The 16,304-nt window shown below is 40.7% G+C and overlaps 1 protein-coding gene across 6 annotated transcripts in view; it reads left to right on the top strand.

The window, feature by feature from the left end:
- Positions 1–16,304, top strand: part of trim55a (tripartite motif containing 55a) — an 83,680-nt gene that overhangs the window by 45,680 nt on the left and 21,696 nt on the right. For 4 of the 6 annotated variants that reach the window (XM_072255648.1, XM_072255374.1, XM_072255197.1 and 1 more), the window contains exons 3-7: positions 5,671–5,848; positions 10,893–10,988; positions 12,353–12,586; positions 15,613–15,635; positions 15,732–15,856. In XM_072255648.1, the coding sequence (XP_072111749.1) occupies positions 5,671–5,848; positions 10,893–10,988; positions 12,353–12,586; positions 15,613–15,635; positions 15,732–15,856 (656 nt within the window). The remainder of the gene's footprint in view (positions 1–5,670; positions 5,849–10,892; positions 10,989–12,352; positions 12,587–15,612; positions 15,636–15,731; positions 15,857–16,304) is intronic. The other 2 variants (XM_072255467.1, XM_072255288.1) reach the window with 1 other exon arrangement.

Below are 16,304 nucleotides of genomic sequence, written 5' to 3'. Positions count from 1 at the left end.
TCCTCTTGTATCCCTTTTGCCTATCACCTGTCCAGCTCTTGGCTCCATCCCTCCCCCTCCTGTCTTCTCCTATCATTTTGGATCTCCCCCTCCCCCTCCAACTTTCAAATCCCTTACTCACTCTTCCTTCAGTTAGTCCTGACGAAGGGTCTCGGCCTGAAAGGTCGACTGCACCTCTTCCTACAGATGCTGCCTGGCCTGCTGCGTTCACCAGCAACTTTGATGTGTGTTGCTTGAATTTCCAGCATCTGCAGAATTCCTGTTGTTTACCATTAATTTATATGGAAAAAAAAATGAGTGTTCCCAGACCCAAAAAAATAACCTACCAAATAACACATAAAACCTAAAATAATACTAACGTATAGTAAAAGCAGGAATGATATGATAGATACACAGCCTATGTAAAGTAGAAATAATGAAGATTAAGCCAAAACCGATTCGTAAGATAAAAAAAAATCAGCACATCACGCATGCGCACACAGGTGCCCGCGCAAGGCTTCATGGTCATGGTAGTTTTTCTCGGGGTAAACGCAAATGTCCCGGGATTTGACTGCTACTTTTGTCCCTTATTTGGGAGTGAGAAAGTTGGCAACCCTAGTGAGGTGTCTGTCAGTATGTCAGCTCCTGTACTTAGATTTAATAATTTTCATCTGTGAGAATGCAATTTCACATAGATAAGTTGACCCGAAGTAGGCACTGACTTTTAGTGCTATAAAACTAATGCACACACCGCGCATTGCTCGGCCCCATTAGTAGTAATTGCCACCAGTTTATGAATGGGGGTGTCATTTTCACGGACGTATTTTTTAAACTTATTGTAAGTATCCTCACCTCTCGTTCTTTCCTTTAATTGCAAAAGAGTGAGGAAGTCCTCCTTTGTTGTAAAATCCTGGAAAGCCATTCTGACAACTACAATAAGCTGAGCTGTTTGCATTACATCCAGGAATTCATCGAACTGTAGTGAAAAATATTCATGTCCTCTGATGATGACTCTACCCTCCTTGTCACTGTTGCAGGGCCAAGCGGTATATTATGCATTGCGGTTGTGATGCCGTTTTTGTTTTTAAAGTCATTAAAAAGTCTCTGCAGTAATGACCATTGCTTCCTTGAATAAATCGCCATCTGTAAAAGGCTTCTTGTGTTTAGCGAAAAGGTGACTTACACGAAATGATGCTTCAATAGCAGCCTTATTTTGAGCAGCATGTTTTGTGAAAAACGATTGCTGGGCCTTCAACCCCGATTTCAGCTCAACTTTCCAGGCACGAATTGCGCTCTTTGGGGGGTAGGAGTCTTTAAATTCCTGGTGGCTGGTGTTGCGGTGCCGCTCCAGATTCCCTCTTTTAGTCAGTGCTTGTGTTTGGTGGCACAACATACATACACACTTGTCTTTCACCAAGGTAAATAGAAATTCCTCTTCCCATTCTGGATGGAATTTGTACGTTTTCGCCTTCTTTCATGGAGCCTCCGCTATGCTATCAGGATATCACGAGCGATTGCCGATTGCGTCGCCTCTGATCTGAGCCGACATTCACGTGCCAGGTTGCACCTAATTAATTAGCTAGTTTATTTCGGCTTTTTCTTAAAAATGTGCTGTGTGCATCCCGACTACCACTGCATCCCTGCATGCTTCGCGGCCCGGAGGTTGGGGACACTACCGTATATTGATGTTTGCGACAGTCTGTACTCTTACCTAATCTGATTGGTCACTTTGATGCAGCACAGGCTATGCTGAAAACGCGGTGCATGGCGGGGGAACTACACACATGCGCACTGGGCAGAAAGAACGGAACTAAACCCCCGCAACCCAGAGACAATCCCTCTTTACAAACAGCTCTTTAGTGAAAATATTGCTATATTACCATTAGCCTAATTAGTATAACTTACTTTTATAATGCTCACATTACAATAGTATTTGTGTACTTATTTTTGATTTTTCTTCGGGATCTACTGGGAAAGTCTCAAAGATAGACCGGTCGATCGCGATCGATGGGTTGGTGACCCCTAGTCTAACGGAAATGAAGCTAACCACCAAAGCATCCATAATTACTCCCCACGACCCCCTCCCCCACATGACACATTGAGTTCCTCCAGCAGAATTTTGTAGCTACCACTTCTATACTGGAAGTGTTCAGGCTCCAAGTTCTGTGCAAAGCCCTGTTTTAGACTCCTCACACTTCTTGGCTCTGCAGTCATACCAGCAAGGCTGCTATTACACCAAGCATTTCATTACACATGCCCAACTTGCAGCAGGAGATAACCCTGGTGTCAGATTTCCTTAAGAGAACGTCAGGCCCAAATTCTGTGGTGGATGATTTCCTGATACTGTCTATAGTCATGCATTTCACTTTTGACTACATCGACATTTAAAATGCTGCACATATGCCCAGGTTTTCTGTGAAATGTCTGTCAATAAGGAAAGGTTGATGTGAGTATCAGCCGAAGGGAGAGAGGGAATTACAAGTGAAAACATACACCAATTTCAGTTCACATCTTCACAGAGCACAGTTTAAGCACTGGTCCTTGTCTGTGGCCAACATTTTCTCCGCTGGAGGAAAGGATATCATGGCTGTGAGAGAATACTGCTATCAGTCCCGGTTTAGCACCATATTCTCCTTTAACAGTGATTGAATGGTTACTGAATAAAAGGAGATTATTTGTCTGTTCTCTACTAGCTGGCCCTTTCTCCACTGGCTCCTTCACCATATGTTTACCCATTCCTTCTTAAAGTCAAGTCAAGTCAAGTCAAATCTATTTATAAAGCACATTTAAGAGCAACCCACGTTGACCAAAGTGCTGTACAATCCATAACAGGTAGCTAAAATCACAACTACAAGAAACACAGATATAAGCAACAAGGCACACAGCTTATAGGCACAAAATAAACAGCACATGAGCCTAGGCACAAGCAGTCACATCAGGAAGACTCAAACACTAGTGAATAAAGGCAAGTTTTGAGCCTGGACTTAAAAGAGTCAATGGAGGGGGCAGATCTGATAAGAAGGCTGCAAGGGAATCTGCCCACATTACATCTGCGTGTAGTGCTCTTTAGATTCCAACCACACACTGTGTTAAGGTGTTTCCTTATTTCATTCTTAATCCTCCTTCCCTTTATTTTATACCCGTGACATAGTCCGTGACCCTTTCAGCAAAGGAAGCAGCCTCCTAATATCGACTCTGTTGAGACCCTTCATTATCTTATATATTTGAAGAGTATATTTATATACTTGGAGTACTGTGTCCGGTTCTGGTCGCCTCACTATAGGAAGGATGTGGAAGCATTAGAAAGGGTACAGAGGAGATTTACCAGGATGCTGCCTGGTTTAGAGAGTATGCATTATGATCAGAGATTAAGGGAGCTAGGGCTTTACTCTTTGGAGCGAAGGAGGATGAGAGGAGACATGATAGAGGTGTACAAGATAATAAGAGGAATAGATAGAGTGGATAGCCAGTGCCTCTTCCCCAGGGCACCACTGCTCATGGCTTTAAGGTAAGGGGTGGGAAGTTCAAGGGGGATATTAGAGGAAGGTTTTTTACTCAGAGAGTGGTTGGTGCATGGAATGCACTGCCTGAGTCAGTGGTGGAGGCAGATACACTAGTGAAGTTTAAGAGGCTACTAGACAGGTATATGGAGGAATTTAAGGTGGGGGCTTATATGGGAGGCAGGGTTTGAAGGTCGGCACAACATTGTGGGCCGAAGGGCCTGTACTGTGCTGTACTATTCTATGTTCTATGTTCAGTCTTTTCTTTAATGTAAACAGACCCAGCTTCTCTAATCTACATATTACAATAGTCTCTCATCTCAGGAATCATTCTATTAAAACTTTTCTTGATCCTCTCTCATGCCATTGCAACTTTGTTCAATGCGGTGATCAGAAATGAGCTCTACTCCAGTTGAAGCTAGGCTAGAGATTTATAAAGTTCAGCTTGAATTCACTGTTTTTATGCCTATGCCTTTATTTATAAAGTACAAAACTGAGATTGCATTACCTCAACCTACCCTGGCACTTTCTATGATTAAGACCATAAGACACAGGAGCAGAATTAGGCCATTCAGCCCATTGAGTCTGCTCCACCGTTTCATCATGGCTGATCCCAGACCCCATTCAACCCTATACACCGACCCTCTCATCATATCCCTTGATGCCCCGACCAATCAGGAATCTACCAACTTCCACTTTGAATGTACCCACAGTCTGTGGCAGAGCATTCCACAGATTCACCACTCTTTGGCTAAGAAAATTCCTCGTTACCTCTGTTCTAAAAGGTTGCCCCTCAATTTTGAGGCTGTGCCCTCTTGTTCTGGATACCCCCACCAGAAGAAACATCCTCTCCTCAGCCACCTTATCTAGTCCTTTAAACATTTGGTAGGTTTCAATGAGATCCCCGTGCATTCTTCTAAATTCCAGTGAGTACAGGCCTTGGTAGATTAGTATCCACAGGTCCCAGTGTTCCTTTTAGAACAGCAGTCTTTGTTCTACGAGGGGTGATTGATAAGTCAGTTGCCTAAGGTAGAAGGAGTCAATTTTAGAAAACCGAGCACATTTATTTTTCAACATATTCCCCTCCTACATTTGCACACTTAGTCCAGCGGTCGTGAAGCATACGGATCTTGGACCTCCAGAAAGTGTCCACAGATGGGTGATTGATAAGTTTGTGGCCTAAGGTAGAAGGAGATGAGGAAAAATCGTTTACTACATATCTACTCATTCTACCACCTGCTACAGTTTATCACAGTTCACAATAATGACAAGTTTCATCTCATCTGCCAACTTAGAAATTGTGCCTTGTTTTAACATGAACAAAGTCACTGGAGGGACACTGAAGCTAGTGGATATAGAAGTGTTTATTCAACAAAAACGAGCAACAGGCATCATACTGAGATCCTTTCAGTAGAAGAAGCTGGCTCAACACAATATTTCATGGTATTTATATGCTGAAGATCAAGAAAGATTCTGCAGTATATTTACAATGCATCTACAATACTTCCTTTCAATTACGTATAATTTTCACACCTCCTTCTTCGCACCCACACTTCAGACACCCAAAATGAACGTTAATCAGCATTTCCACAGACAAAATGCTGGAGGAACTCAGCATTGTCAGTTAATCAGCATTGTCTGTTTTTTTTTCAATTAAATGCTGTCCACAATTTCAGGAATCTATTGCCCAGGGTTGTATTTTAAATTTAATCTACAATCCACATTCAGGTCTAAAGATTGCTGAAGTCAGTTGCTGGTTAATATTTACTATATGCCCTAATTCTAGAATATACTCTAACACCTTGCACTCCCAAAAAAAAAACTGGGAACTGTGTCATTAAGTACATTTCAATCCTTCAAATGATATTATGTTATGGCTGAGTGCCATTGGTAAATCACTTGGGATTTTTTACCTTTTGACTTCAATGTGTACCCGGGGATTTCCTGCAGTGTGGATTTGTAAAGTTACGTATTAATAAATGTTGGCTAGATACTTTTTTTGATATATTCTATTTTCTCCTCTGTTTCTGTGCTATGCTCTCTCTATGTTTCTGTGATTGGAAAAGTGGGGCAGTTCCCTAAAAAAGCAAGGACAAGGTTAGAAGTGGAATGAAATGTCTGTTCATGTCATCTTGGAATTCCCTTGTATTGATCAGATATCATGATGTATCATGAATTTGCATTCATTCAGTTTTGTTCGCAGACCTGAAAAGAAGACTGAACAGCCCATGTGTGAAGAACACGATGATGAGCGAATCAACATTTATTGCATGACGTGTGAAGTACCAACATGCTCTATGTGTAAAGTATTTGGTGCTCATAAAGACTGCGAGGTGGCTCCACTCAATAATATTTACAAAAGACAAAAGGTGGGTCTTATTTTTCACCGAAATTATCGTAAGGCTTATCCTTCCTCCTATTTGAGCAGCACAAAACCATTTCATTTCAAAGGGCAAAAAACTGATTTGTTCCCGGACTCTTTTATTGATACTTGTATTAGTATGAAGGCAGCCTGACGTTCCTTGTACGTACATGAAATTTTCAAAAGCTTGTATTTCAAAGGATGGTCGCAAGACCATGCTTTGTACTTTTGGTCAATAATAAGTTATTTGCAGAGCCCTCAGGATTGTCAAGGAACCTTCCCTTCCACCCCACAATTACTTTTGCCTCCTACTATTAGGCAGAAGGTACTGCTGTTTAAGGACAAGAATTATTAGGCTGGTTAACAACTTCTTCACACAGGCTGTGATGCTTCTGAACACCCTGCTACAGCCCTGTACAAATTATTTACGAATATGCCAGTAGCATTATGCTGTTGCATATTTAACTATATGTCGTATCTGCACTTTATGTCAAATTGTCCATCTATAGAATTCTTCTTATTTATTATCTATCAATATAACTGTTAATATTATTTTATGTGCTGTATGAGATAATATGTATTGCGATTTGCACCCTGGTCCCTGAAGAACATTGTTTCACTTAGCTGTCTACATGAGTACGGTTGAATGACAATAAACTTGAAATTGAACTTGATATCTCTGGTACTTTCTGGATTCTTTTTAAAGGAAATAATCAATATGAGATGAATGTTTGAATGTTTTCATTTAATATATTAAGGGCATAACCCACTCACTCTTAAATATTAGGCTTTTCATTAAGTACTGGATAGGATTGAGATTCTCATTTTCTATTGCCACTGCACAATCAGTTGTAGTTACTCACCTATTTAGTAGCTTCACCTGAAACCCAAGAAACAAACAAATATACAAAACTTGAGAACAGGCCACTGAAATGTATCTGTACTAATGCCTCAAGCAAGTTATTGTTTGCTTGACCAACGACAACTTTACTAAAAGCACTGTTTTAGAACCATGGAAACATAGAAAATATACAGCACAATACAGGCCCTTCGGCCCACAAAGCTGTGCTGAACATGTCCCTACCTTGGAACTACCTAGGCTTTACCCATAACACTCTATTTTTCTGAGCTCTCTGTAGCCATCAGGAGTCTCTTAAAAGACCCTATCGTTTCCACCTCTTCCACCGCCACCGGCAGCCCATTCCACGCACTCACCACTCTGTGTGTAAAAAACTTACCCCTGACATCTCCTCTGTACCTGCTTCCAAGCACCTTAAAACTATGCCCTCTCATGCTAGCCAATTCAGCCCTGGGGAAAAGCCTCTGACTATCCACACAATCAATGCCTCTCATCATCTTATACACCCCTATCAGGTCACCTCTCATCCTCCGTTGCTCCAAGGAGAAAAGGCCAAGTTCACTCAACCTATTCTCATAAGGCATGCTCCCCAATCCAGGCAACATCCTTGTAAATCTCCACTGCACCCTTTCTATGGTTTCCACATCCTTCCTATAGTGAGGCGACCAGAATTGAGCACAGTACTCCAAGTGGGGTCTGACCAGGATCCTATATAGCTGCAACATTATCTCTCTGCTCTTAAACTCAATCCCACGATAGATGAAGGCCAATGCATCATATGTCTTCTAAACCACAGAGTCAACCTGTGGCCTTCTTAACCACAGAGTCAACCTGCTCTGTTTTGCTCTGTTCTGCTCAAAGTTACTGATTAGATACAAACGTGCATATCTAATTTCAACACCAATGGGTTTTTAACAGTGATTAGGTCCTCTACTCTATATGATCTGACAATAATATATAAAAAGTTTCCAAATCATCAGAAAAAAAGCTTCAAAAATTAACAGAATCAAATATTGTAACTAACAAAGATTAAGATGCACTTTGTTACCTTTGTTATTTGCTGCTGCTGCCACATTAATTATAAAATTAAGGCATGCAGTCTTCTTTCAGCAGTCCTATTTCTCAAGTTGTGTTCCTCCACAGTTGAATATGGATATGATGAGCTATTTATCTTATAGTGTAAGCTTTTATTAAAAGGGCAGAACAGATTAAGCTAATGAAAGGATCAAAGCATCCACTCATTGAAGGTTCACTTGTTTGTTCTGTGTAGTGACGAACTGGAAGCAGTTGGTCAGAAGTTATAAACTCTGCAGTATTTTTTTTCTTGTGCTTGCATGAATGAATCACTGGATTAATGAATTTTGAAACTGCTGAAGTATTCAGCTTGTTTAGTGTTTATGCCAACAGAACAGCTTCCAGTGAGCACGATGTGCAGACTTACGTATGTGCTACCTATTTGACAGGTGGAACTCCAAAACCCTTCCATCACTTTGATGCATAAGTTACGCTCATGCACAGAATGGATAAATTTAAACAATAATTGTTATTAAGACTCTTGCTTAATAAAATTTTTCTTGGTCATTAACTCTGAACCTTAGTATCGCTATTAAATATTTTATATATCTATATATGTATACTGGCTATATCCCTAAAATGTATTTTCTGGTATCAGCCTATAATTATTTATATGGCAACTTAATTGTCAGTATTTGTAGAAATAATAAAATAAGACAAGTTTATTCTTTAACGTTCCAAATGTCCTGAGGCAGTGTGAAACAAACCATATTGTCAATCCTGAGCTGATATCGTCTCAGTTTGGTAACTTCAGCCAAGGCACCAACCAATTTTCAAGATCAAGTTCAACTTTACTGTCATCCAACTGTACGCTTGTATACAGCTAAATGAAACAACATTCCTCAGGGATCAAAGAGCAAATCACAGTCCATATAACACATACAGCACGTAAAATATTAATACAAGAAATTTTGCAGTTACTGGTAATCAAGGACAAAGCAAACATAATGCTGGAGGATTGAAGCAAGTCAGGCAGCATCTATGGAAATTAATAAACAGTCAACAATTTGGGCCGTGACCCTTCTTCAGGACTGGAAATGGAGGGCAAAGAAGCCGGAATAAAGAAGATGGAGGAGGGGGTACAAGCTATAAGGTAATAGGTAAAGGCAGGTAGGTGGGGGAGGGGTTGAAGTAAGAAGCTGGGAGGTGATAGGTGGAAAAGGTATAGGGAAGGAATCTGATAAGACAGGAGAGTGGCTGAAGGGAATAAGGAGAGGAGGAGGGGCACCAGGGGTAAGAGATGGTCAGGTGAGGTGAGAAGAGGTAAGAGGGATCCAGAGTAGAGAATGGAAAAAGAGGGAAGGGGGAGGAGGAAAATTTACTAGAATTTGGAGAAATCGATGGTCATGCCATCACGTTGGAGGCTGCCCAGATGGAATATGAGGTGTTGCTCCTCTAATCTGAGACCTATCAAACAACATGTCAGAATGGGAATGGGGATTGGAATTAACATGGTTGCCCGCTGGGAAATACTGCATTTTGCAGATAGAGTGAAGGTGCTTGCCAAAGCAGTCTACGTTCAGTCTCGCCAGTGTAGAGGAGGCTGAGTAGGGAGCACCGTATACAGTAGACATCCCCAACAGATTCACAGGCGAAGTGGTTCCTCACCTGGAAGGACTGTCAAGGCCCTGAATGGAGGTGAGATCAGTGGAAAGGGACAAATGGACAAGGGAATCACAGAGGGAGAAATCCCTGCAGAAAGCAGAGTGGCAGGAAGGTAAAGACATGTTTGGTGGTGGACCCCACTGAAGATGGCGGACTTTGCCGAGAATGATGTACTGGATGCAGAAGCTCATTGGGTGGTAGGTGAGGACGAGAGGAACTCCATCCCTGTTAAAGTGGTGGGAAGATGGGACAAGGGTGGATGTCAGGGAAATGGAGGAGATGCAGGTGAGAGCAGCATCAATGGTGAAGGAAGGGAAACCCCATTCTTAGAAGAATGATGACATCTCTGATATCTCAGTACATAAAATAATATTAATACAATAATATTCATGGATGAAATATATATTCTGTAGATGTACAAGTTGCCCTAAAATGCATGTAAGGCATATGGTTTAATATACAACAGTATGCTGCTACTGCTGCCATCCTACTGTGAATAATGTGGCAGCAGAGTATTCAGAAGTCTCTCTGCCTGGAGAAAGAAGCTGTTTCCAAGCCTAACAGTTCTTGTTTTTACACTGCGGTATCTTCTGCCTGATGGTGGGAGATCAATGTGACTGTGAGATGGATGGCAGTAGTGAGGGCTCTGCGAATGCTGCACGTCTGGTATATGTTCTGGACGGGTGTGAGGGGGGTTGTCAGAGAGACCCCAGTGATTCTCTCAGCAGTCTTCACAATACGTGGCAGGGTCTTCCGGTCAGATGCCTCTCAATTCTCAAAACAGTTGGTGATGCACCCAATCAGGACACTCTCGATGTTGCTCCTGTAGAATGTGTTTAGAATGGGGGTGGGGAGCCCCCTCACCCCAATCTCCTTGGGAAGTGGTGGTGTTGCTGTGCTTTCTGGACTAAAGTGTTGAGGGGTCAGGTGATATCATCCATGATGTGCACTCCAGGAAACTTGGAGCTCCTGACTCTCCATGGAGGAGGCATTGATGCGCGGCAGGGAGTGGTCAGCACAAGCCTTCCTGAATTCCACAGTCAACTCTTTAATCTTGCCCAGGTTGAGCATCAAGTTGCTGCGTTCGCAAGAGTCCACAAATCATTCTGCCTCCTCTCTGACTTCATCTATGTTGTTGATGAGGCCAACCACAGTCGTGTTGTCAGTGAACTGAATGTTGTGGTTTGAGATGGATGTAGCAGTAGAGTGGTGCATCACCAATGTGAGCAGCAGTGGGCTGAGCACATAGCCCTGGGGGGACACCAGTGCTCACCGTGATGGAGCTAGAGATGTTGCTGCCCACGTGGACTGCTTGAGGTCTCTCCATCAAGAAATCCAAGATCCAGTTACAGAGGGAGGTGGTGAGCCCCAACGAAGATAGCTTACCCACCAACTTGTGAGGAATGATCGTGTTGAACTTAAGAATTTCATTCTAATCTCTATAATATGAAACAGAGTTCCTTCTAATCATTGCTTGGATTATTTAGAATGTTTTGTTTGCTTTTGTATGCAGTCTGAACTCAGTGATGGGATTTCAATGCTGGTAGCAAGCAATGACCGAATTCAGTCAGTAATTACTCAGATGGAAGAGACATGCAGAAATATTGAGGTAATTTGCATTCTTGGTGTCAGTGTCCCCCTTCACTCTGCTGCAGAAGTATTACGAAGGAGTATTTTCAATTTGCATTCATTTAATTTTATATTTTATTTTTGTCCCAGTACCCTTGACTAAAATGTAGCCATTCTCAAAAACTGTTCAAAGTTCAAAGTACATTTATTATCAAAGTATGTATACATTATACAACCTTGAAATTCGCCTCCTTATAGGTAGTCACAAATAAGAAACCTAAACAGGAAACCAATTTAAAAAATCCTACAAACACCCAATGCGCAGAGAGAGAGAAAACAAATCATACAAACAATAAAAACAAGCAAGAGCATTCAGAACTAAAGTGGATCCACAGACAGGAAGCCAGAAGCAGCCTGAGCCGGCCCCCCGCCTCAGACTCAGTGCAGTGGAGAGAGGAGCATACGTCTCAGAACAGCGACCAGAACTGACCTAATCCTCACCTTTGGTCCTGACGTACTGCCATTTCAATCTCTCTGGCCTGGCGTTTAAATCGTCCAAACATCAGGTCATTCCTTGCTCTAAAACTGGGCCCAGTCACATTAATATGCTCTGGGCCTGGACCCCTCCTCCATGTTCAGGTGTATACCCGAGTTTTCCAAATTGGCCCGGTGCTTAGATTGATCAAACCTCCCTCTCGGTTTAGGTGGACAGGGCCCAAAACTCCTCCGCTCTGCTCAGTCCAACTCTTTTTTTTGGTGTGTGCATGCGTCCGTGAATGTGCGATGTTGGCGGGACGATGTCTTTTTCATGCCTTTACAAGGCGCGGAGCGAGAGAGAGAGAGACTGTGTGGCGTGACACTCCTCACACAGACATTTTGCAGTATTTTTTCCTTTATTTTACGAGGTCGAGTTGCGATCTCGACACTCAACCCGGCACGGATGGAAAGCGTACTCGGGAGCGGACCCGACTGGGTTCAAACCCGGGAACCTCCGTTCCAGAGTCCGGCGCTGATGTCATTGCGCCACCAGCCAGGCCTGCTCGGTCCAATTCCGTCTCAAATATGCCTTGACCTCACTCTGACAACTGCTACCAGGTCTCTGATAATGTTGCTCTGAACTTGCTAAGTCCCTAGAATTTGACCAAAAGATGTCAAGAAGTTTGTGTGTTCAAGCAAGCAAGTTGGCACCTATCACAATGTGGCAGGTGTATAAGTGATCCAGTTACCAACAGATATCTTATGTGTCACACGAAATTAACTTCTGTACATGATTTTACTCCCTTTGTGGCAGATGTAGTATATTAATATAGTAAAAAATAATCTAGTCCCTAAAGTCGCCAATGTTGATATTCAAATATTTGAGATTTAGTTTATATGAAAATAACCATTTCCTAATTTTTACAGAGTAACGGTTCCTGTCAAAAGGAACTGATATGTGAAAAATTTGATGGTCTGTATGCAATGTTGGAGGAAAAGAAAAAAGACATGTTGCAAATCATTACTGTAGAACAGGAAGAAAAAACACAGCATGTTCGCTCCTTGATGAGGAAATATGGAGAACATCTGGAGGGAGTATCCAAGGTTATCGAGACTGGATTACAGTGTATGGAGGAGCCTGAAATAGCGGTCTTTCTACAGGTACTCACTTGGTCTTTTGTGGCTAACAGTTTCTGGATTACAATACAAGATTTTGGTCCAATGTATTCAATACTGTTCATCTGTTTACTGAAACGTATTCAGTGTCTTTTTTTTATTATTGTTTGTGAGATTTGTGGTTGTTATTTACTGACAAAAATATTGCAATCTTAAGATGTCTGTGCATCCTTTTGGTGGATATTTTGGACAATCATATCAGTATAAAAGTGGATTCTGATATAAAAATGTAATTTATGAAGCATAATCAGGCAAAAGTGATGATGCACTTGCAACCTTGTATGTTGTTTAACGTGATTCTAAAACTTGCTTTCTGTGAAACATTGTCAGGTTTTAACTATTAGATTGGAGAATGGGATCTGTAAGTAATAACTCTATATTTCAAATATTCACAATGTGGTCTAATGAGGGTCTTACAGAGCTGTAACATTACAGCGCAGCTCTTGATCTTAATTCCCCAACTAATGAAGACCAAGACATCATATGCCTTTTAGCCATCCTATCAACTTGCGCAGCATATTTGATGTTCTGAGGACATGAACCCCAAAATCCCTCAGTTCCTCCACATTTCCAAGAATGTTGCCATTAACCCTGTATTCTGCCTTCAACGTTGTCTTTCTGAAATGAATCAATTCACAGCTCTCCAGGTTGAATTCCACCTACCACTCTTCAGCCCAGCTCTGCATCCTGCCAATGTCCCATTGCAAACTGCAACAACCCTCCGCACTATCCACAACTCTACCAGCTTCTGTGTCATCTGCAAATTTATTAACCCACACTTCACATCCAAGTCATGTATAAAAATTACAAAGAGCAGAGGTCCCTATGGAACATCAGTGGTCACTGACCTCCAGGCCATCCACCTACCACCTTCTTGCCTTCTATGGGCAAGCCAATTTTGTACCCATACAGCCAAGTTTCCCCAGATCCTATACCAGCAGACTTTCTGAATGAACCTGCTGTGGGGAACCTTATCAAAATGCTCCATTCCTGTAGGATTCTCTCTGTGGAGTCCATTGAACAAGTTGCTGTGGAGAATTTAATATCCCTGACCTCTCAATGGATTTTATTCCAAAACCTCAATCAAATGGTATCTGAAAGTAGATCTCTTTCACAGAAATAACCAAACTCACTTCCTTAATAGTGCTTGTTTCATTTGCACATTCAAATCACTAAATGGCCCTCAAGTAAAATTTAGCACATTATGTATACACCAATATTTTGAACTGTTGTGTGAAACAATCTTTCATTCTTTATTAAATATTCCATATCTACTTCTACATACGAGGCTAGCGTTCTCAGAATTTACTCCTTCAGCATTGAAAAAGAAGTAAATACACTGTTTTTTCACTTAATCATTTCTTCTGCTGCCCCCTCTCTTCAAGTAATATTCCCCTGGTCTTAGTCCAGATGCAACCATTGTCTATGGAACATCAGCCTCGTCAACACCCTTCTTACGATCATTGGAATAATGACATGATTCGTTTTCATGATCAAAGTTTTTATATGCAGAAGCATTAAGGAAGTAATTGAAACCTGTTACAGAAGCATGCAAGATTAAGCACACAAGGCAATCTAACTGAGATGCGGTTTACTGAATTATTAAAGTCTCTGGTGGGTGTGGTATACAATGTCTTGTAAGTAATACTTGATCTTGGGAAGTCTATGCTCAGTTACTAGTATTCTCCAAGTTACATCACTGTTGCTAACTTAACACGAATTGGGAATCTGATATAAAGATGCCAAAGATAGCTCATGTGGAAAGCAGATGGCACAAGAAAGAATACTCTCCTGAAGCTTGATGTTGAACAGGGTAGATTGAGCTTTATGCTATATCTTGCTATCCCAGATCAGTACTGGTTGTGCTAAATGTTGTTAATGAGTGTCTAACCTTGAACCAGGTCTAGAGAGATTTAAAAAAATGTGAGAAACAGAAACACCATCAAATGAAATAGAGAATGAATGAGTAATTAGAGAGCCCTGGTGAATGACAGTAGAGAGAGGAAGACAATGTTTCCTGCTCTCCATGATGGGTGGGAGAAAACATTGCAAGCTCTAAGTAAATTTATTATCAAATTACATATGTGTCACCATATACTACCTCGAGATTCATTTTCTTGCAGGCATTACTAGTAGCACCAAGAAAATATAACAGTCAATCAAAAACTACAAAGTCTGACAAGCAACCAATGTGCAAAGGAGGACAAACTGTGCAAATAGAATAATAATAATAATAATAATAATAAATATACTGAACTAAAAGAGGAAATTGAAAGACTATGGAGCATGAATAGTGTGTATATTGTCCCAAGAGTAATATCTACAACTGATATCATCCCAGATCACCACACAATAACATTAAACAGTTGGGGCTATACAGCAATAACTATGTAAATCTTCAGAAAGCCACAATACTAAGCATCACTAGAATAGTCTGAAAGCTCCTAGCAATTGAGTAATGAGTGTGCTTGGCTATGTCCATACCTTAGGTCTTACCAGTTTGAGCAGAGAAAAAAATATAACTACAATAAAAATAAGAATAATATTAATAACAAATAACCCGGAGAATATTAGTTTGAGAATCCTTGAAAGTTAGTCATAGGTTGTGGATTAACTTTTGTTGCACAACATTGTGGGAGAGAAAGAAAGTAATGGATTCACAGAGAAGATCCACATTTTTCTCTGTATCTGGCCTCCAAATGATATATCATGGTTTGAACCAAACATATCTGATCCACCCAATAAATCATTCTTTAAAAACATACAAATGGCAATTCATATTGAACTTGAACCTTAGGCATTCTAATAGATGTGCATGGATCCATTAATTTCATTATTTTGGCAGTGGTTAATGTTAATCAATATAAGAGCAGAGATGGAGTTTCAGACAGATGTTATTCAATTACCAATCACATAATTTCAGTAGCATTCTTTTAAATAATCTATCAAATACAGTATTTATTGCAGTGATTGTTTTGAATGTTTAATAAAGATGTGTATTTCTCTTACAGAATACAAAACCTCTCATTAAAAAGTAAGTACCAAGCAGAACAGATTTATTTCATTAGTATTTCATAGGATATGATGTGCCACCGTACAATCCATTTATAAATATTGTAAAACTTCTTAGGATTTCAGAAGCATCAAAGATATCACACCTGGAAAAGATAGAACGTGGCTTTGAGAATATGGATCATTTTTCAGCTGTACTTACAAAGGAAGAAATGGTGCTCAGAGAGATTGACTTCCAGAAATGTAAGCAGATTTTCCACTAGTATTTTTTTATCATTTACATTTTGTAATAAAGAGCAAACTAAAGGTTAGAAAGCAATTCCAAAGTGGATTTTGTGCTCATTACAAAGTGGCTACCTGAAATAATCAAGAAACTTATGAATATCAAGAAGGAAAATTAAAACTAGAGAATTTCACCTGTGAAATAAAATTAGAAAATGCATGGCTGATCAGGTCACAAAATATTTAGCAGCACCCACGATATTTATATCACCACATGGCACTAGTCTGGCAAAACAGATGCCTTCTTTAGTGAAGTTATTAGAGTGATATCAGGCAAATACAATAATTTTCACTCTTCTTTCAGATGCTGATTTATTCATTCATTCAAAATAATTGCCAAACATATCAAACATGATGAGCCAATCACAAAGATAATAAGGTCTCGATTCCCCACCTTCAGCTATGTGTT

The sequence above is a fragment of the Mobula birostris genome, chromosome 1 (genome assembly GCF_030028105.1).
Source record: "Mobula birostris isolate sMobBir1 chromosome 1, sMobBir1.hap1, whole genome shotgun sequence".
NCBI classification, from domain to species: Eukaryota; Metazoa; Chordata; class Chondrichthyes; order Myliobatiformes; family Myliobatidae; genus Mobula; species Mobula birostris.
The sequence above is the reverse complement of the archived record's forward strand: the minus strand, read 5'-3'. Positions and strand labels throughout refer to the sequence as shown.